The sequence below is a fragment of the Colobus angolensis genome, unplaced genomic scaffold (assembly GCF_000951035.1).
Source record: "Colobus angolensis palliatus isolate OR3802 unplaced genomic scaffold, Cang.pa_1.0 Scaffold86, whole genome shotgun sequence".
NCBI classification, from domain to species: Eukaryota; Metazoa; Chordata; class Mammalia; order Primates; family Cercopithecidae; genus Colobus; species Colobus angolensis.
In genome coordinates this window covers 4,322,829-4,343,645 of record NW_012122487.1, presented here as the reverse complement: position 1 = coordinate 4,343,645, position 20,817 = coordinate 4,322,829, and the positions used below count along the sequence as shown (strand labels likewise).

General features: G+C 38.2%; 1 protein-coding gene across 1 annotated transcript in view; it reads left to right on the top strand.

The window, feature by feature from the left end:
• Positions 1-20,817, top strand: part of ADAMTSL1 (ADAMTS-like 1) — a 441,112-nt gene that overhangs the window by 105,224 nt on the left and 315,071 nt on the right. The window contains exon 4 of the mRNA XM_011930366.1: positions 15,698-15,934. Within this exon, the coding sequence (XP_011785756.1) occupies positions 15,698-15,934 (237 nt within the window). The remainder of the gene's footprint in view (positions 1-15,697; positions 15,935-20,817) is intronic.

The following is a 20,817-nucleotide window of genomic DNA, read 5'->3' as shown; positions in this document are numbered from 1 at the left end:
ATTTCGACAGATTTTACTTCAGTTGTTACGTTGACTGGAGCAAAGGTGACCACCATACCGGGTTTGAGAACACCAGTCTCCACTCGGCCAACAGGAACAGTACCAATACCACCAATTTTGTAGACATCCTGGAGAGGCAGGCGCAAGGGCTTGTCAGTTGGACAAGTTGGCGGTAGGATGCAGTCCAGAGCCTCAAGCAGCGTGGTTCCACTGGCATTGCCATCCTTACGGGTGACCTTCCAGCCCTTGAACCAAGGCATGTTAGCACTTGGCTCCAGCATGTTGTCACCATTCCAACCAGAAATTGGCACAAATGCTACTGTGTCGGGGTTGTAGCCAATTTTCTTAATGTAAGTGCTGACTTCCTTAACAATTTCCTCATATCTCTTCTGGCTGTAGGGTGGCTCAGTGGAATCCATTTTGTTAGCACCAACAATTAGTTGTTTCACACCCAGTGTGTAAGCCAGAAGAACATGCTCTCGGGTCTGCCCATTCTTGGAGATACCAGCTTCAAATTCACCAACACCAGCAGCAACAATTAGGACAGCACAGTCAGCCTGAGATGTCCCTGTAATCACGTTTTTGATGAAGTCTCTGTGTCCTGGGTTGTCAATGATAGTCACATAATACTTGCTGGTCTCAAATTTCCACAAGGAGATATCAATGGTGATACCACGTTCCCGCTCACTTGAAGGAATCCTTTCCCATCTCAGCAGCCTCCTTCTCAAAATTTTCAGTGGTTCTTTTGTCGATGCCACCGCATTTGTAGATCAGATAGCCAGTAGTGGTGGACTTGCCCGAATCTACGTGTCCAATGACGACAATGTTGATATGAGTCTTTTCCTTTCCCATTTTGGCTTTTGGGGTAGTTTTCACGACACCTGTGTTCTGGCAGCAAACCCGTTGTGAAAAAGCGACAGTGGGCTTTTCTAAATACACAATTATGTCATCTGCAAAAGAGACAATTTGACTTCCCTTCTTCCTATATTTGTATACCCTTTATTTCTTTCTCTTGCCTGATTGCCCAGGCCAGAACTTCCAATATTATGTTGAATAGGAGTGGAGAGAGAGGGCATCCTTGTCTTGTGCCAGTTTTCAAAGGTAATGCTTCCAGCTTTTGCCCATTAAGTATGATATTGGCTGTGGGTTTGTCATAAATAACTCTTATTATTTTTAGATATGTTCCATCAATACCTAGTTTATTGAGAGTTTTTAGCATGAAGGGGTGTAGAATTTTATTGAAGGCCTTTTCTGCATCTATTGAGACAATCATGTGATTTTTGTCATTGGTTCTGTTTATGTGATGGATTACATTTATTCATTTATGTATGTTGAACCAGCCTTGCATCCCAGGGATGAAGCTGACTTGTTCATGGTGGATAAGCCTTTTTATGCGCTGCTGGATTCAGTTTGCCAGTATTTTGTTGAGGATGTTCACATCGATGTTCATCGGGGATATTGGCCTGAAATTTTCTTTTGTTGTTGTTTATCTGCCAGGCTTTGGTATAAGGATGATGCTGGCCTCATAAAATGAGTTAGGAAGGAGTCCCTCTTTTTCTATTGATTGGAATAGTTTCAGAAGGAATGGTACCAGCTCCTCTTTGTACCTCTGGTAGAATTTGGCTGTGGTCTGGTCCTGGGTCTTTTTTGGTTGATAGGCTATTAATTACTGCCTCAATTTCAGAACTTGTTATTGGTCTATTCAGGGATTCAAATTCTTCCTGGTTTAGTCTTGGGAGGGTGTATGTATCCAGAAATTTATCCCTTTCTGCTAGATTTTCTAGTTTATTTGCATAGAGGTGTTTATATTATTCTCTGATGGTAGTTTGTATTTCTGTGGGATCAGTGATGATATCCCCCTTATCATTTTTATTGTGTCTATTTGGTTCTTCTCTCTTTTCTTCTTTATTAGTCTGGCTAGTGCTCTATTTTGTTTTGTTAATCTTAAAAAAAAAAAAAAAGCAGCTCCTGGATTCATTGATTTTTCTTTTTGAAGGATTTTTTGTGTCTCTATCTCAGTTCTGCCCTGATCTTAGTTATTTCTTATCTTCTGCTAGCTTTTGAATTCCTGTTCCTGTTTTGAAATCTGTTCCTGTTTGCTCTTGCTTCCCTAGGTTTTGTAATTGTGATGTTAGGGTGTCGATTTTAGATCTTTCCCACGTTCTCCTGTGGGCATTTAGTGCTATAAATTTCCCTCTAAACAGTATTTTAGCAGTATCCCAGAGATTTTGGTATATTGTCTCTTTGTTCTCATTGGTTTCAAAGAACTTATTTATTTCTGCCTTAATTTCGTTATTTACCTAGTAGTCATTCAGGAGCAGGCTGTTCAGTTTCCATGTAGTTGTGCAGTTTTGAGTGAGTTTCTTAATCTTGAGTTCTAATTTGATTGCACTGTGGTCTAAGAGACTGTTAAGATTTCCGTTCTTTTGCATTTGCTGAGGAGTGTTTTACTTCCAATTATATGGTCAATTTTAGACTAAGTGGGATGTGGTGCTGAGAAGAATGTATATACTGTTGATTTGGGGTGGAGGGTTCTGTAGATGTCTATTAGGTCCGCTTGGTCCAGAGCTGAGTTCAAGTCCTGAATATCCTTGTTAATTTTCTGTCTTGTTGATCTGTCTAATATTGTCAGTGGGGTGTTAAAATCTCCCAATATTATTGTGTGGGATTCTAAGTCTCTTTGTAGGTCTCTAAGAACTTTATGAATCAGGGTGCTCCTGAATTGGGTGCATATATATTTAGGATAGTTAGCTCTTCTTGTTGCATTGATCGCTTTACCATTATGTAATGCCCTTCTTTGTCTGTTTTGATCTTTATTGGTTTAAAGTCTGTTTTCTCAGAGACTAGGATTGTACCCCTGCTTTTTTTGCTCTCTATTTGCTTGGTAAATATTCCTCCACCTCTTTATTTTGAGCCTATGTGTGTCCTTGCATATGAGATGTGTCTCCTGAATACAGCACACTGATGGGTCTTGACTCTATCCAATTTGCCAGTCTGTGTCTTTTAATAGGGGCATTTAGTCTATTTACATTTAAGGTTAATATTGTTATGTGTAAATTTGATCCTGTCATTATGATGCCAGCTGGTTATTTTGCCCATTAGTTGATGCAGTTTCTTCATAGTGTCAATGGTCTTCACAATTTGGTATGTTTTTGCAGTGGCTGGTACCGGTTTTTTCTTTCCATGTTTAGTGCTTCCTTCAGGAGCTCTTGTAAGGCAGGCCTGGTGGTAACAAAATCCCTCAGCATTTGCTGGTCTGTAAAGGATTTTATTTCTTCTTCACTTATGAAGCTTAGTTTGGCTGGGTATGAAATTCTGAGTTGAAAATTCTTTTAAGAATGTTGAATATTGGCCCCCACTCTCTTCCGGCTTGTAGGGTTTCTGCAGAGAGATCTGCTGTTAGTCTGATGGGCTTCCGTTTGTCAGTACCCTACCTTTCTCTCTGACTGCCCTTAACAATTTTTCCTTCATTTCAACCTTGCTGAATCTGATGATTATTTGTCTTGGGGTTGCTCTTCTTGTGGAGTATCTTTGTGATGTTTTCTGTATTTCCCAAATTTGAATGTTGGCCTGTCTTGCTAGGTTGGGGAAGTCTCCTGGATAATATCTTGAAGAGTGTTTTCTAGTTTGTTCCATTCTCCCTGTCACTTTCAGGTACACCAATCAAACATAGGTTTGGTCTTTTCACATAGTCCCATATTTCTTGGAGGCTTTGTTCATTCCTTTTTATTCTTTTTTCTCTAATCTTGTCTTCACAGTTTATTTCATTGAGATGATTTTCAATCTTTGATATCCTCTCTTCCACTTAATCGATTCAGCTATTGATACTTGTGTATGCTTCACGAAGTTCTCGTGCTCTATTTTTCAGCTCCATAAGATCATTTATGTTCTCTAAACTGGCTATTCTAGTTAGCAATTTGTCTAACATTTTTCAAGGTTTTTAGCTTCCTTGCACTGGGTTAGAACATGCTCCTTTAGCTCGGAGGAGTTTGTTATTACCCACCTTCTGAAGCCTACTTCTGTCAATACATCAAACTCATTCCCTGTCCAGTTTTGTTCCTTTGCTGGCAAGGAGTTGTGATCCTTTGGAGGAGAAGAGGCATTCTGGTTTTTGGAATTTTCAGTCTTTTTGCATTGGTTTTTCCTCATCTTCATGGATTTATCTACCTTTGGTCTTTGATATTGGTGATCTTTGGATGGGGTCTCTGAGTGTTTCTCCTCATCTTCATGGATTTATCTACCTTTGGTCTTTGATTTTGGTGACTGGATGGGGTTTTGGTGTGGACATCCTTTTTGTTGATGTTGATACTATTCCTTTCTGTTTGTTAGTTTTCCTCTAACAGTCAGGCCCCTCTGCAGGTCTGTTGGAGTTTACTGGAGGTCCACTCCAGACCGTGTTTGCCTGGGTATCAGCAGCGGAGGCTACAAATCAGCAAAGATTGCTGCCTGTTGCTTCCTCTGGAAGCTTCATCCCAGAGGGGCACCCACCAGATGCCAGCTGGATCTCTCCTGTATGAGGTGTCTGTTGACCGCTGCTGAGAGGTGTCTCTCAGTCAAGAGGCACAGGGGTTAGGGACCCACTTCAGGAGGCAGCTTGTCCCTTAGTAGAGCTCTAGCGCTGTGCTGCGAGATCTGCTGTTCTCTTTAGAGCCAGCAGACAGGAACGTTTAAGTCTGCTGAAGCTTCACCCACAGCCTGCCATTCCCCCAGGTGCTCTGTCCCAGGGAGATGGGAGTTTGATCTGTAAGCCCCTGACTGGGGCTACTGCCTTTCCTTCAGAGATGCCCTGCCCAGAGAGGAGAAATCTAGAGAGGCAGTCTGGCTACAGCAGCTTTGAGTAGCTGTGGTGGGCTCTGCCCAGTTCAAACCTCCAGGGCCTTTGTTTACACTGTGAGTGGAAAACTGTCTACTCAAGCCTTGGTAATGGTGGACTCTCTTCCCCCTACCAAGCTCAAGCATTTCAGGTCGACTTCAGACTTGTGTGCTGCCAGCGAGAATTTCAAGCCAGTGGATCTTAGCTTGCTGGACTCCATGGGGGTGGCATCTGCTGAGCTAGACCACTTGGCTCCCTGGCTTTGGCCTCCCTTTTCAGGGGAGTGAATGCTTCTGTCACGCTGATGTTCCAGGTGCCATTGGGGAATGAAAACAACTCCTGCAGCTAGCTTGGGGTCTGCCCAAATGGCTGCCCACTTTTGTGCTTGAAACCCTGGACCAGGGTGGCATAGGCACCTGAGAGAATATCCTTGTCTGGGCATTGCAAAGACTGTGGGAAAAGCATGCTGTCTGGGCCAGATAGCACCGTCCCTCACGCAGTGTCTCATGGCTTCCCTTGGGTAGGGAAGGGAGTTCCTCAACTCCTTGCACTTCCCGGGTGAGGCAACACACCACCCTGCTTCGGCTAGCCCTCCATGGGCTGTACCTACTGTCTAACCAGTCCCATTGAGATGAGCTGGGTACCTCAGTTGGAAATGCAGAAATCACCTGCCTTCTGTGTTGATCTCGCTGGGAGCTGCAGACCAGAGCTGTTCCTATTCTGCCATCTTGCCAGCCCCCGCCTCACTTGTAAACAGAAACATAAGGAACTTGTTTTGCAACAGACCCAAGGAATAGTGACGAGGAATTTATGTGCTGAAATATCTCCCTTATACTAGTCCTTTTCACAACCTGACTTTCCACCACAAATATTTTGGTAAATGCAGTCTGAAAACAAAGCACTGTATAATTGTGTGCTTGTAAAATGAAATTGTATGCCATGGTACCAAAGGATTATGAATTACTCCTTCAGATATGCTAATTTTAAGGAGGTGGGAGAGAACACTTATTTTAGACTATAATAAAAAATAATAAAAGGCCAGAAATGCTGATTTAAGAAAAGATACTGCTAAGTTGGAGTGAATTCAAAGAAAGGGACTAAAAATAATAAAAAGCCTCAAGGAATGAATATTTTCAAAATTGAGAGAATTTAAGACTCTAAAATGACAAACTACAACCAGTCTTAGAAATACCTCTAGGGAGCTGGATTCCAAACGTCTGCATTCTTCAAAGGAGAAAAAGTAAAAGCCCTGAAATAAAAGCTACCCAAAGGAAAAAAAATGAACTTTTAAAACTAAATGTTTTTACTTAGATCAACTCTCAGATGCCTGGAGACATTAAAAACTAGCCTAGCAAAGCATTTGTTTTCAGAAAACAAGCTATAATAGAGCAAGGAAGGCGGGATTGATGATTCATTATATCATACATTTCATGTCTTTTATGTCTGGACCTGAATGAAGACATTGGAACAGTTCAAAGCTGTTTAATATACCTGTAACTAGTGTTCTTTTAGGAAATACGTAGTAGGGCACACCCAAAGTTTGAATAAATTAGAAAGAGCTCCATATTATTTTCGAGGTCATAGAGTTGTGAAGGTATACTTTCACTGAGCGTGAACGTGATCCACAGTCAGGCATTAAGATGGTTAATGACTAATTTTCACAAACACTCATTTCACCTGAATATGTTATTTTCCAAAAGACTTCAGAGTTTGAGGGAAAAGGAAAATAAATCTGTGAATCTTTTGCACCAGGAAAAAGAACAAAAACAATGAGTTTTAAACTATCTCCAGTATACATGAAAATATGGTGCCCTGAGCCATTTAATCCTAGTTTTGAAAAAAAAAAAAAAAATCCTGTTGGCCTTTTCAAAAAGGAGGGAAAATGAACCAAGAATGGCCTTTACCTACTATGGCACCATCCTCCAAAACTGACCCCATTTTCTGTTCTTTGCACTCATAGTGATGTGTTAGAGATTTAAATATTATGCTCTTAAAATGTAACAGAGTTGTCTCCACACAGACTGTCTAGACAGGGTAGCAACTATGTCTGTTTAATTTCATTTTACATAGCAGCTGAGTCTTGCACAAATAAATGCTTTTGATGATAATTTTGATGTTAGTATAATCAGGTGGCCAAAATTTGGGGGTTAAAGCTTGGTACCTTAACATGAGTACTTTATAGTGTGTGCATATAACATTAAATGTTATATAAAATTTACAAATGTCTGGCTATTTTTTAAATAATAAATGATTTCAGCACATTTTATGTTTCTTAATATTGGCCTGTTAAATTTGTTTACATGGAGAAGGAAATATCAATCTGCCTCTTCAGAAACTAGGCAAGACTCCCTAACCAAATTTCCTAGTGTCTGAAACATATTAGTATTCTTGTAAATTTATTCTCATAAATTTTTTTGAAAGAAAGAAAAAAATTAGATATTTCATCAATTAGAAAACTAAAATTTAAATTCCTGCAAGACTTATAAAAGCAGAACTGGAGTTCCCACAATAAAAATATGACCTCTGTTTCCTTTATTCAATGTGTTAGTCATTCTTTCAACAAATATTTGAGTACCTGGTATGTAACAGAAAGCCAAATGGGAAAAGATTGCTGTCCTTCTGGAGGTTCTGCTGTAGCAGAAGACAGACAATAAAATATCAAGCACAGTAAATGAGTAAATTATCTGACATACTTGAAGGTGACTAAGTGTGATAGGAAAAAGGAAAGTTGAGCGGGATAAAGATGAATCAGCAGTGGGAGTGGGATCGCAGTTTTACACAGAGTAGGCAGCCTAAGCTTTGTAGAGGTGACATTTGAGCAAAGACTTGATAAAGGTGAGGTAATTCACCCCTCAGAATCAGGGCAAAGAGAATTCCAGGCAGAAGGGATGGATAATGCGTGCATCCTAAAGTAAGAATGTTCCTGGAGTGTCACTGAAGATGCAGGACCTTGATTCCAGAAGAATCAAGGGTGACTGGAGCTAAGTGAGCAAGGACAATAGGATGTGATAGGCCTGAGGGATGATGGGGTCTCTCATAAGATCATTCTGGTCACTGTGTTGACAAAACTTTCCAGGAGAGCAAGGGCAGAAGGGAAATAAGGAGACTATTGCAGGAACGCAGGCATGACATGATGGCTCCTTGGACTTGTTTGTGGTCAGATTCTGTGTTTTTTGTATCTAGAAAAATAGTTCTGATAGATTGGATATGGAAGTCAAATATGGCTCTAAGGCAGTGGTTGTGAAAGTGTGATTGCCAAATTAACAACATTCGCATCACCTGGGATCTTGTTTGAAATGCAAATTATGAAGCCTCACCCCCAGTCTACTGAATCAGAAGCTCTGGAGGGTGGGACCCCAACAATCTTGTATTTTAAAAAGGTCTTCAGGTGATTTTGATATACGTTTAAGTTTGAAAACCACTGCTTTAAAGTTTTGGACCAGGCTGGGTGAGGTGGCTCTTGCCTTTAATCTCAGCACTTTGGGAGGCCGAGGCAGGTGGATCTCTTGAGGTCAGGAGTTCAAGACCAGCCTGGCCAACATAGTGAAACCCTGCCTCTACTAGAAATACAGAAAATTAGCCAGGTATAGTGGCACACACCTATAATCCCAGTTATTTAGGAGCCTGAGGCAGGAGAATCACTTGAACCCAGGCGGTAGAAGTTGCAGTGAGCCGAGATCATGCCACTGCACTCCAGCCTGGGTGACAGAGCCAGACAAAAGAAAAAAAAGGTTTTTGGCCTGAAAAGTATAGAGTCGACATTGACTGGGATGGGGAATGCCGCAGGGAGAGCAGATTTCATGGGAGTTGCAGGAGGATCAGGGAGATTCAGGTTTGGACATGATGAGTTTCCAGTGTCTTAGATGTCCAGATGGCAAGTGAGCACTTGTACACAGTAGTCCCCCCTTAACCTCAGGGAATATGCTTCAAGATCCGCGGTGGATGTCTAAAACTGCGGGTAGTACCTAACCCTATAGATACTAATACAGATATTTTCTTATACATACATACAATGAATGTATGTGTGTACTTATGTAAGAAAATATAGATATTTTCTCATACATATGATAAAGTTTAATTTATAAATCACATTTATAAATTAGCAAAAATAATAAAATAGAATGTTAACATTTAATGTTGATAGAATTTTTATAACAATACACTGTAATAAACTCTATTGTATTGTTACAACTCTATTACAACTATACTGTTATAACTCTATGCTATTATAACTCTACTGTAACAACATGCTGTAATAAAACTTAGGTGAATGTGGTCTCTCTTCTGTTCTCTCAAAATATCTTATTGTACTGTGCTCACCTGTTTTCAAACTGTGGTTGACTGTGGGTAACTAAAACCCCAGAAAGCAAAACCACGGATAAGGGGGACTACTGTATATAAGTCTGAATTTCAAGCGAGGGGGTCTGAGTTGCAAATAGAAGTTGAAACATTGTTTTTTTTTTTCCCCCCCCGAGAACAAAATATAGTACCTTGGATTTTATCAATGGATATTTGCTATTCAGTGGTTTCATTTTAACTTTGAACAAAAGATACAGAAAGCCAAGTAATAAAGACCAAAATATCTAAAAGAGACAGCCCACCATCTACTTAGGTGTGCTAAAAGATTCGAAAGCTTTAGAGGATATATTTTCCAGAGCATTTATCCATTTATTATAGAGCAGCCTTTTATGGTAATCTTTTCTTGTTTTACTGTCAGTAAACTGAGGATTCCTAATATTTTGAGGGTAAAAAAACTGGTAAGATTTTCTAACATCGTCCAGTAGCTGGTAAATTTCTATGTATGTTTTTATCATAAAGTGATTATCCACAGTTGTTGGAGGATAGAGTAGATGCCTTGTTAGGCAATTCTAACTGTATTTCTTGTATAGTAACTGTTGTGGAGAGTGAGTGATTAGGACAGTGTGGAGAGGCAGTATGGGGTTTAAAAGTACATTTTTAAGAGAGGAAAATTAAGTCAGAAGCATGGATTTTTTGGCCGGTTACTGCAGTACATGTAGTCATCTGAATATGATTTCCAAGGTTCTGGACACTATGAGATACCAATATTGATTCTACACATAAAAGCACTAATAGCATGGCACTCATATAATAGGTTAAATGAAACAACAAAATTAATAAAATAGGACAACCACTGAATATTTAAGGGCAGAGGAAAAGCAGAGGTATGTCTCTCTGAAGGAAAATGCCTTCTTTAAAAAGAATGAAAATAAAGAAGAATTAATGCTTCTCCTGACCCTGAATCTACATTCTGTATATTTTTCAAAGTCACTTTAAAAACCTTTTATATGCTGCCACCTGAGCTGCTGCGATAGAATCTTTTACATTTCACCCGGTGAGTAAACTCTGGGAACCCTTACCCTCCTTTGTGCCACAGTGTAATCCGATCTACCGTCATCGTCAGGGGACATCTGGGATCCATCTTATCTTTCCCACTGGATAGTTGATTAACCAGAAAATGTTTTGAATTGGATTCATATATGGCAGAACTCCATGGACTTTATGAATTATAATGGGAGCAAATAAAAGGTCAGATTTTATTTTTGTGCTTTTAAAGAAAAGAGCTCTGACACCGTTAGAATTAAGTGCTTAAAACTTGAGGAGAAAATTTATTATATTAAATGGCTAAATACAGTAAATCGTGGGATCATGTGATTATTTCAAAGAAAATCGACTTTTATAGTGAGGAGGTCTTAGCCCAGTAACAGGACACAGAGCTGTCAATCCACAGGTGTATTTAGAGTTTATTGGAAATAGGCAGGAAACCAAGAGAAAAAGTATTAGATTGCTTTCTCTTGCTCCATTTCTATTTGACGGCAATTCTGGAGATGTATGAGGGGCTAGAAGTGGGAGTCTTTAGTCCTGTGCATCCCTGCCACACTGTATTTTTTGCCAGGTTCTTGTTAGGAGATGGAATGCATTTGGTCCATATAACTACTAGACTTTTTGACTATTTTAATTGTCTCCATCAGTCTTTCTATGAGGCAAGTTCAGTGCAAAAATCTATAAATACATGTAAGCATATTTAAACCATAATTCATTTGTTTTATTCTTCATCTTAAATATGCCAATTTAAAGTTTATTATTCCTACCACTAGGGTTTTATGAGAGCAGAAATCCCACATTATATATATTTAATACATTCTACATTCAGTTTTCCTTAAAGAAAACTACCCCTCATGGTTAAAACTGATTACTTGTAGTATCAAAAAGCGTGTCTCCAAAAGCTGATATTTCAAAAATGATGCCCAGTAAAATATGTTAAGTATTTTTCAAAACAGGCAGGTTATCATTTTCTAAATCTGACTTTTAAAAGGGTCAAGCATAGTGGCTTACACCTGTAATCCCGGCACTTAGGGAGGCAGAGGTGGAAGGAGAGCATGAGTCCGGGAGTTCCAGACTTATCTAAGCAACTTCAAAACCTACGTGGAGAATGAAGGGCAAGACCCCATTCGCCACAAAAAGAAAAAAAAAAAAAAAAAAAGACCAAAAAACCCCACAAAACTGTAAAAATTCTAGTAGATAACATAGGAGAAAATCTAGATGAACCTGGGAGGCGGAGGTTGCAGTGAGCCGAGATCGCACCACTGCACTCCAGCCTGGGCGACAGAGCAAGACTCCGTCTCAAAAAAAAAAAGACCAAAAAACCCCACAAAACTGTAAAAATTCTAGTAGATAACATAGGAGAAAATCTAGATGATCTTGGATAGGTGATGACTTTCTAGATACAACAGTAAAGGCAGGATCCATTAAAAAAAATTGATGAACGGCTGGGCACGGTGGCTCACGCCTGTAATCTCAGCACTTTGGGAGGCCAAGGCAGGCGGATCACCTGAGGTTGGGAGTTCAAGACCAGCCTTACCAACATGGTGAAACCCTGTTTCTACTAAAACTACAAAATTAGCCGGGCATGGTGGAGCATGCCTGTAATCCCAGCTACTTGGGAAGCTGAGGCAGGGGAATTGCTTAAACCCAGGAGGCAACATTGCAGTGAGCTGAGATTGCACCATTGCACTCCAGCCTGGGCAACAAAAGAGAAACTCCAGCTCAAAAAAAAAAAAAAAAAAAAAAAGACCAAAAAACCCCACAAAAGGATCAGGAAGTGTAGTGGTTTCATGGACCAATTTATAATTAAAAACCAAAAACTTTGTAGATAGTAACTCTCTATACAAATCATTTGTATTAGCATACTTGTGGAACAAGAGGTTACAATGACTGCTTGAGTTTCCACTCTTGCAGCTGGATGATCCCAGATGCATTAGGGGTTCAATGGATGTCTTGAACTATGCTTGAAATGTTTTCGGTTCAAACAAAGAATGTTTTGCCAAATCCTTCTTCCCCGTAATTTTTAAACATGCATATTTCAAGGGAAATTTGATTCATATGTTTCTGATTCATTTACACTTAAATCATCAAAATGTTATTTTGTAAAAGCTATTTGATGTCCAAGAAGCTTTCTGAACCTGTTTTATAAGTTTTCTTAAGTCCTTTTTCTTGAAACAGGAAGTTGCATTTTGCCAAGTACAAATAAACTCACACACTAAAAAGGTTCAAGTTCAGTGTCCAACTCTGAACTCCAGGTTTTAAGAGCATTCTCAATTTAGCAAAATATATTTTCCCACCCCTACAAAAATATAGGTGGAAGGAAAGACAGGAGTGATAAAACTGAGTAAAGATGTTCTTAAGCATTATTCTTCCCAGAGCTATTTCTCTAGTTGTGAAACCATAAAACTTGTAACAGGTGTTCTTGAAGCCATTAGATACAGATGAATTGCAAATAAGAACATCTGTCTGCATGTTGATTCTCTATGATGTGTCTAAATACGTTTACTGTATTTGTCACAGAAAACACAACCTAAAGGTCTTAACATTTTAACTTCATTGTTTTACCTTTGACTGCCTTTAGGTCTTATTTGTTTTAGGAAAGGTGGGAAGAACCAACACAATTTATTGAACAGAAGGGAATCACAGGAGACTCTGTAGAGGTTTTATGTGTGTACTAAGATGATATTGCATTATCCATTGAAAAACATAATTGACACTTTTCTCAGAATTGGAAAAGTGCAGAAAATTTTTTCTGGTTTATATTAAGAGGTCTCTTAATTATATCTTCTGCTCATTAAGGCAGAGGTGATTCAGCCTAACCCTTCTAGCTGTTTCACTTGTATAGAAAAAGGAGACAAAGGAAATTTTAAGAGGAGTTTGGAACCATTTCAAACAATTTCATCAATGTTCTGCTTTATTGTATTTCAGTGTAATAAAGTACTCTACCTTCAGTACAATGTACTCTATTTCTTCTGTACTACTGAGTAATCAAGTGACTCCTGGGATGATATGTATTATCAAATGAAAATACTGTATTTAAACATTGCTAAACTGTCAGTTCAACTGTAGACACTCCCATGCAATGACCGGGAACTTGTAGATCATATAAAGGTAGGTTTATTAAACATGCTAAGCAGGGGAGAGCAGAACCTTGGCAGAGACTCTATCATATCTCAAGTGGGGAAATTTAAGTGTAGAGTTTGGGGGCAGTTGTCAGTTATAGAGTTGTCTTAGGGCAGAAGTTAGTAAGTGAGGGCTAGGCAGATATTGGTAGAATTTGTACATTAGGCAAGTGGAAGTCTTGTCTTTGGAATGTGAGTTCATTAAGAGCTAATATTAAATCAGTTTCTCTGTGCTCTAGAACATATGGTCTGAAAGGAGCTGGTATTAAACATTTAAAGTTGTCTGTGGCCAGTTGCGGTATCTCATGCCTGTAATCCCAGCAGTTTGGGAGGCTGAGGCAGGTGGGTCACCTGAAGTCAGGAGTTCGAGACCAGCCTGGCCAGCATGGCAAAACCCCGTCTCTAAAAAATATTTAAAAAATGAGCTGGGTGTGGGGACATGCACCTATAATCCCAACTGCTCAAAAGGCTGAGGTAGGAGAACTGCTTGAACCTGGGAAGCGGAGGTTGCAGTGAGTCAAGATCACACCACTGTACTCCACCCTGGGAGACAGAGCGAGACTCCATTTCAAAAATAAAATAAAATAAAATAAAACAAAACAAAATAAAGTTAATTTGTATTGTATGTCATGGTTTGACACAATTTACCTGTGTTGTAATTCATAATATAGTTTTGCTGGTTGTAGTTTTTGTTTTATTTTACAAAATAAACAAGTAAACACCCTGTACAGCACATATATTTATTTATTTATGGATCTGTAAAAATTTAAACTGCATTCTATTATCTAAAAAATTAATAAGTAGTAAATTTTAATCATACTCTTTTCAGACAATATTCCAAATGTTAAGCCTTGCTGGGTGCCTGTGTATCTATACCTATGTTATATACATTATTCTTTTCCTTTACTACTATGTTTTATTCACTCTGAGAACACATAATACTAACCCTGAAATGTCTTTTACATTTTTTATTGTATTTTGAACAATTTCATGTTCATCCTAAATGAATATTTGTTTCTACCCCACATTGCCTAGAAAGAATTTGTGCTCCCTCAATTACCAGAGCTTTATATGCTGTTTAATAGTATCACTAACGTTTTAGAAAAGAGTCAAAATTTTCAATCCTGTTCTTAGAATGCTTATTTAAAGGTAAAGAGATTTTCAGAGAAAGAAACCTTATATAAGAGCACTCTCACTATGATAATGTAGTTAACAGGGAACTGCTGAAGGCCACATGGAAATCCGTTATTTAAAACAAAAAAATTAGAATAAAAGCCTTTCTACAGCTGGAGAGTCGACGACAGGCTTCCACAGTAAATTTTAATCTGAAGGCTTGTAGAATAAGATAAACCTATCAAAAAGCCTTTCCAAGGGATAGACAATATTTGCCTTTTTAAAATTAAATCTTCCTTGCTTTTACTGAAGTTTATTATTCATTAGATAATGGCCATTGTTAGCTATAGTTTTACATTTTAAATTGCCCTTTATGAAACTTCATCAAAAAGATTCTTACTTTTCCATTGATCTGTAACAATATAATTTAAAACTCAAATTGAGAGAATCTGCTAATACTCCATCCCTTTGTCTTCTGTGGCCTTATTAAATAATCATAGTAATAGCTACCATCTACTCAGTATATTCCTTGTGCGGATATTTGGCCAGCATGAGCTCATGAACTTCTCACAACAACCTTGAGAGCTGTGCAGAGTTATTGTCTCTGTTCTAACACAAGACTAGGCTTCCCTGTGTTAGAATAGGGCAATAATTCTGCACTGCATTGCACCCACCCACTCATCTAAGGAGGAAGTCCATGCTCTTTCCATTCTGCTATGCTGCCTTAAGCCAAAACAATTCATATATAAATGGTTTCATATTTTGTGTTCCCCATGTTTAATTCTAGATAGTATGCAGCCTAAGTCCTAGACAAAAAGTTACAACTCCACAAAAACATTTTGCATGAAATTATTATAACTTTTTACTGCTAGTTATTCAAATAAAGAATTGTCATAGCTCTCAATATCAGAACTGAAAGAGACAAATAATTTCAACTAATCCTCTGACTTTACTAGGTTCTACTTATGAGGAAGTCAAAATGATAGTACAACATGGAAGAATTCATGAACCAGTAAACAACTTTCAAAAAATGTATGTCCCAACTAATCAGAATATCTATTTCAAGCCAGTTATTTTTCCATTTAAACTCAATCAGAAAATGTATTTTGAGGTGATTACTTTCTCAGATTTCTACATTTTGAAAGCCAAATAATTATATAAGCTCTGAGATGATATAAGTTCCATCTGCCATGACCAGGACATATGTTTTGCTTTCTAAGATCTAAGCAGACCATATAGCTGCTCTGGTTTCGTATTGGGGGTATCCTCTTAACCTTTGTTTGTCCTTTCTCTCTTTTTTCTCCAGGACTGCCCACCAGAAGCAGGTGATTTCCGAGCTCAGCAATGCTCAGCTCATAACGATGTCAAGCACCATGGCCAGTTCTATGAATGGCTTCCTGTGTCTAATGACCCTGACAACCCATGTTCACTCAAGTGCCAAGCCAAAGGAACAGCCCTGGTTGTTGAACTAGCACCTAAGGTCTTAGATGGTACTCGTTGCTATACAGAATCTTTGGATATGTGCATCAGTGGTTTATGCCAAGTAAGTGCTGATTTGTTTTCATTCAACTTGTCCAGAGGGTTTCAGTGTCTTTGTGTAAATGGTTTACATAGTCTCACTCTCTGAATCGCTCATATTTATGCTTTTTAGAGTTTATAAATGGTGAAAGATTTGAAAATTAAGGTGTGATTTCAGTGAAAAGTACAAGTGTTGTATTGCATGAAGGAAAAGTGTACTAGAGTTATTTTTCTTTCCTTGAGTGTCACTTGAATATAAAAGACTAAAAATTTTTGAATAGTGTTTGTCAATTATGTACTAGACTTTGAAATTACCCCCATATTGGCTATTCCTGAAGAGTGTGTGTGTGTGTGTGTGTGTGTGTGTGTGTGTGTGTGTGTGTGTGTTTAGAAGCCTTGATTTTCATTTACTCAGTTTCAGAATAAATCAGGTAAGATCAATTCTAAAATCCCAAGTAAACTATAGGAAAACTTGCTACTTTACTGTAATTTCCAGTGTATTGAAAATTCAAACAAACTGCAGAGAAAGTCATGAAAGAGCCAGCTAGGTTGGACTTAAGCCAGTTAAATCTTTAAAACAGGATTACAAAAAGGTTTGATTTCTAGTATCCATCCATTCATCAATGTCTGCTTTAGGTAGGGAATTAGTAAGGTGAGTAAGAGTTTGTTTGTTTGTCATGTCTTTGCCATCTTTATTTTCAGGTCCACTTTTTGGATTAGGATGACCAGTCGAGTTTTTGGAGCAAGCAGTTGCTATTAGTTTTCTGTGTGCTATATTTGACTGTATACTTTTATATTTCATGAAGCAGACACAAAATTTTGAGAATATTTGCCTTTCTCAATATGATATCAGCTGAAATTTTCTCTCTTCAGAATCTGTAATATCATGGCTAGGAATATAAGAGAAATATAAAATATGTTTTAGTAATTTGTTGTTTCAAATTCATTTTTTTAAAACTTAACATCTATATTTGGATGTAATGGCAAAAGCTATAGTGTACATGACTAGAAGAGATCTGAGATGTCAGGCAAGGCTTTATGTATACAAGAGGGAAACAGACATAGTCAACCTTCATAAAGTTTAAAATCATGAAACAGAGAAACTGGTATCATATAGGAGAATGCAGATGATGAAACATGTCTGAAGCTTTCCTTATATACAAGAGATATATGAATTTCAGGTGTAAATTCGAATATGAAATTTTATTATTTTAAAGCTAGGAAGGGCCTTAAGAGTTATTCAATCAACAATCTAAAAGCAATATATCTGAACAAATCATTTCTGATGTTTGCTATTCACTTCCTCCTCTAGGACTCTTAGTGGTATTGAAATGGAATTAGGGAATCCGAAAAAAACTTTAGGAATAGTAGAGAATTGTAAAGCAAATAGATTTAGAAAGGGGGCTGTGTTGTAGGGAATGGCAAACAAAATAATAGTAACTCCCTATGTATGTATACTGTTTGAGTAAAAGCAAGGAAGATTTGCATTTTAGAAGTGAAAAAACTGAGGACCAGAAAATATGCATGATCTTCTGAAAGCTGTATGTTTGGTCATGCCAGAAATCAGACTAAATTCCACATCTCCTGAGATCCAGTTCAATGTTATTGCTACTATATTACCCTGCTGAATGAACCAAAATAAACAAGACAGCTCAGCAAATTAGGTTTCATTTGTTTCTTTTGCGTGGGAGTTCAATGTGGCATGTTTTTTCCTAAACTAATCCTGCCAGCAGGCCTCATGTACCTTAGCAACTGAAAGATAATCCTATCTTAGTTGCTAAGGAATAAATTTCACATATAATAAATATGGAATGATAGTACTGGACTTTGGGTTACAAGTATAAACATGCTTTAACTTAGATTCTTATGAGTGCGACAGATTTGGGAGCAAATGTAAATTATACTGTATTTGAAAAGCATTGTGGCTTATACATAGAAATAATGACTGGTTATTATTATTATGTTCTTCATTTATTTGTCTTGTTAGAGGCAATCATGTAGTAAAGGCGATGGAAAAACAAAGATTGCATTTAAGCACTAACAAGACATTTAGTTTGGCTGGAGAGCCAGATAAGACCTAGCTATGCAGTAAGAAGAGGGAGGTAGTTTGGGAGAGAATCATGGAGGCTTGAATGGCAGACAGGACTGTGGTAAACCATGGATGACCAAGAAAGAGTTTAATAGTGAAAAGACGTAATCAGAGCTCTACTTTAGAAATATTATTATAGGCCAGGCACAGTGGCTCACACCTTTAATCCCAGCACTTTGGGAAGCCGAGGAGGGTGGATCACCTGAGGTCAGATGTATGAGACCAGCCTGACTAACATGGAGAAACCCCATCTCTACTAAAAATACAAAAATTAGCTGGGCATGGTGGCACATTCCTGTAATCCCAGCTACTCGGGAGACTGAGGCAGGAAAATCTCTTGAATCTGAGAGGTGGAGGTTGCGGTGAGCTGGAGATCTGCACTCCAGCCTGGGCAATGGAACTCCATCTCAAAAAAAAAAAAAAAAAAGATTATTATAGCTACTTTTGCAAGAAGCTTGAAGTGGAAGGCTCTGGAGGGAGAGACCAGCTTCACTGGAGGCTTTTACAATGGGAAGTGAGGCAAGGCATGAGCTTGGGCCAGGACAATGATAGCAGGAACAGAAAGAAAACTGAGTCTAAAACCAGGAAGGAGTTTTCGTTTTGATTATAACAGAGGGTAGAAAGCAATAAATCAAACACGCTCAGAGGATCAAAAACTGCAATGTAATATGGATTTGTAAGGGATGTCATCTTGGATTCTGTTTTATCACTACAATCACAGCCTGTGTCTTCATGATTAAAACCTATTTAAATTTTACAAAACGAGTAGAGAAACAGAGGATGAGAAGATGATAGAGGAATAAAGATGAAATACTTACCTGCGGTATGTACTCTTTCAGAAGAACAAGGGTAAAGATAGCAAAAGAAAAGTTGAAAGACACCGCTACCTCAAAAAAGAATTTAAATATATAAATTCCATTCTACTTAGACAATAATCCTTCATTTAAATTGCACCTGAATATTGATGATAACTATTTTCAGACTTTGGCAACAAACATTGAGAAAAATTCCTTATTTTTATTTTTTTTAAAGCATGGTCAGTAATCTTAAAGCTAACTTTTATTTTATTATTATTATTTTTTTGAGATAGAGTCCCATTCTGTTGACTAGGCTAGAGTGCAGTGGCATGATCTCAGCTCGCTGAAACTTCCTCCTCCCAGGCTCAAGCAATTCTCCTGTCTCAGTCTCCTGAGTAGCTGGGATTACAGGCACGTGCCACCATGCCCAGCTAATTTTTGTATTTTTAGTAGAGGCGAGGTTTCACCATGTTGGCCAGACTGGTCTTGAACTCCTGACTTCAGGTGATACACCCACAAATGTGCAGTTTTCATAAATGGCTTCTCCTAGTTTCCTGAAAAAAAGTCATTTCCCCTGCCCTATTTTTCCCTTTTCTTCCTTGTCTACCCTATTCATTAGGGATTCTTAGCTTTTTCTCTGGTTTTATTTTTGTTTTATTATAATTTTGGGGGGTAAACTGCTTCAAATATTTTTGAGCATAGGTAGATATAAATCACAAACTACAAGTAAATGAATATTTGGATTTGCACATAGTCTTACCTTGATAAAAAATGACAGCACAGCTATAGAGATTTGTCATTCATATGCACTAATTTATTTCAAGTATACCTGTTTAATACTCTTCAAAGAGCCACATTCTCAAGACTGGGTCTTTAACTGTTAAACAGAATCATAGAGTCCTGAACTTTTTAGAGTCAGAAGATAGCTTAGCAGTTCACAGATATTGCTTTTACATTGAGAAGGAAACTGAGACCTGGAGACTGTCCTGAGATCAAGAATAATTTGGGTGACATATATTTATTGTAAATTTGGCTTCAGGAAAATTCCAGAATCATCACTATTTATAATATATACCTAATTCTTACCTGGTAATAATAGAGCATCATATGAGGTAGTAGTAGTAATGATAATGGCTTCCATTTTTGAGTAACTACCATATCTAGGTAGTTTAATTTTTTTTTCAAATATTCACAGTTCTGCGTGTTAGACATCATTATCCTTATTTCACAGATGAAGAAACTGGAATCTCAGGTCGATTTTATATCTTGCCCAGAGACTCCCAGTTCTGTCTGAGTTCAAAACTCCTATTCTTTCCAGTGAGGCCAGGTATATAGAGGCTCAGACCATTTGGTAGTGGTCCCCAGATTTGGCCGCCTATCAGAATCACCTGGAGAGCTCTTAAAAGACACAAAAGTCATGTCTTCTAGAAATTCAGATTTTTTAATTCTACGTATTGAAAACACCTTTCTTACGTTCTATCATAGCCAGATTCACTTAGATTGGAAAGCAGACAGAATTTAAATTCAAAAGACATGAGTTGGGGTCAGGCGCTGTGGCTCATGCCTGTAATCTGGGCATTTTGGTAGGCTGAGGAGGGCAGATCACCTGAGGTCCAGAGTTCGAGACCTGCCTGGCCAACATGTCAAAACCCTGTCTCTACTAAAAATACAAAAATTAGCCAGGCATGGTGGCAGGTGCCTGTATTCACAGCTATTTGGGAGGCTGAGGCAGGAGAATGGCTTAAACCTGGGAGGCAGAGGTTGCAGTGAGCCGAGATTGTAACACTGTACTGCAGCCTGGGTGACAGAGCAAGACTCCATCTCTAAATAAATAAATAAATAAATAAATAAAACATGAGTTTGAATCTAGCTCCTCTTTAATGAACTGTGTAATCTTGGTCAAGTTAGGCAGCCTCCCTAAGCTCTATTTTTCAATCTGTGGAAAATGGATTGTCTCGTAGACCATAGTGTACCAAAGTGAGATAATACATGTGAAAATGTTTAATAAAGTGTAAAGTGCTG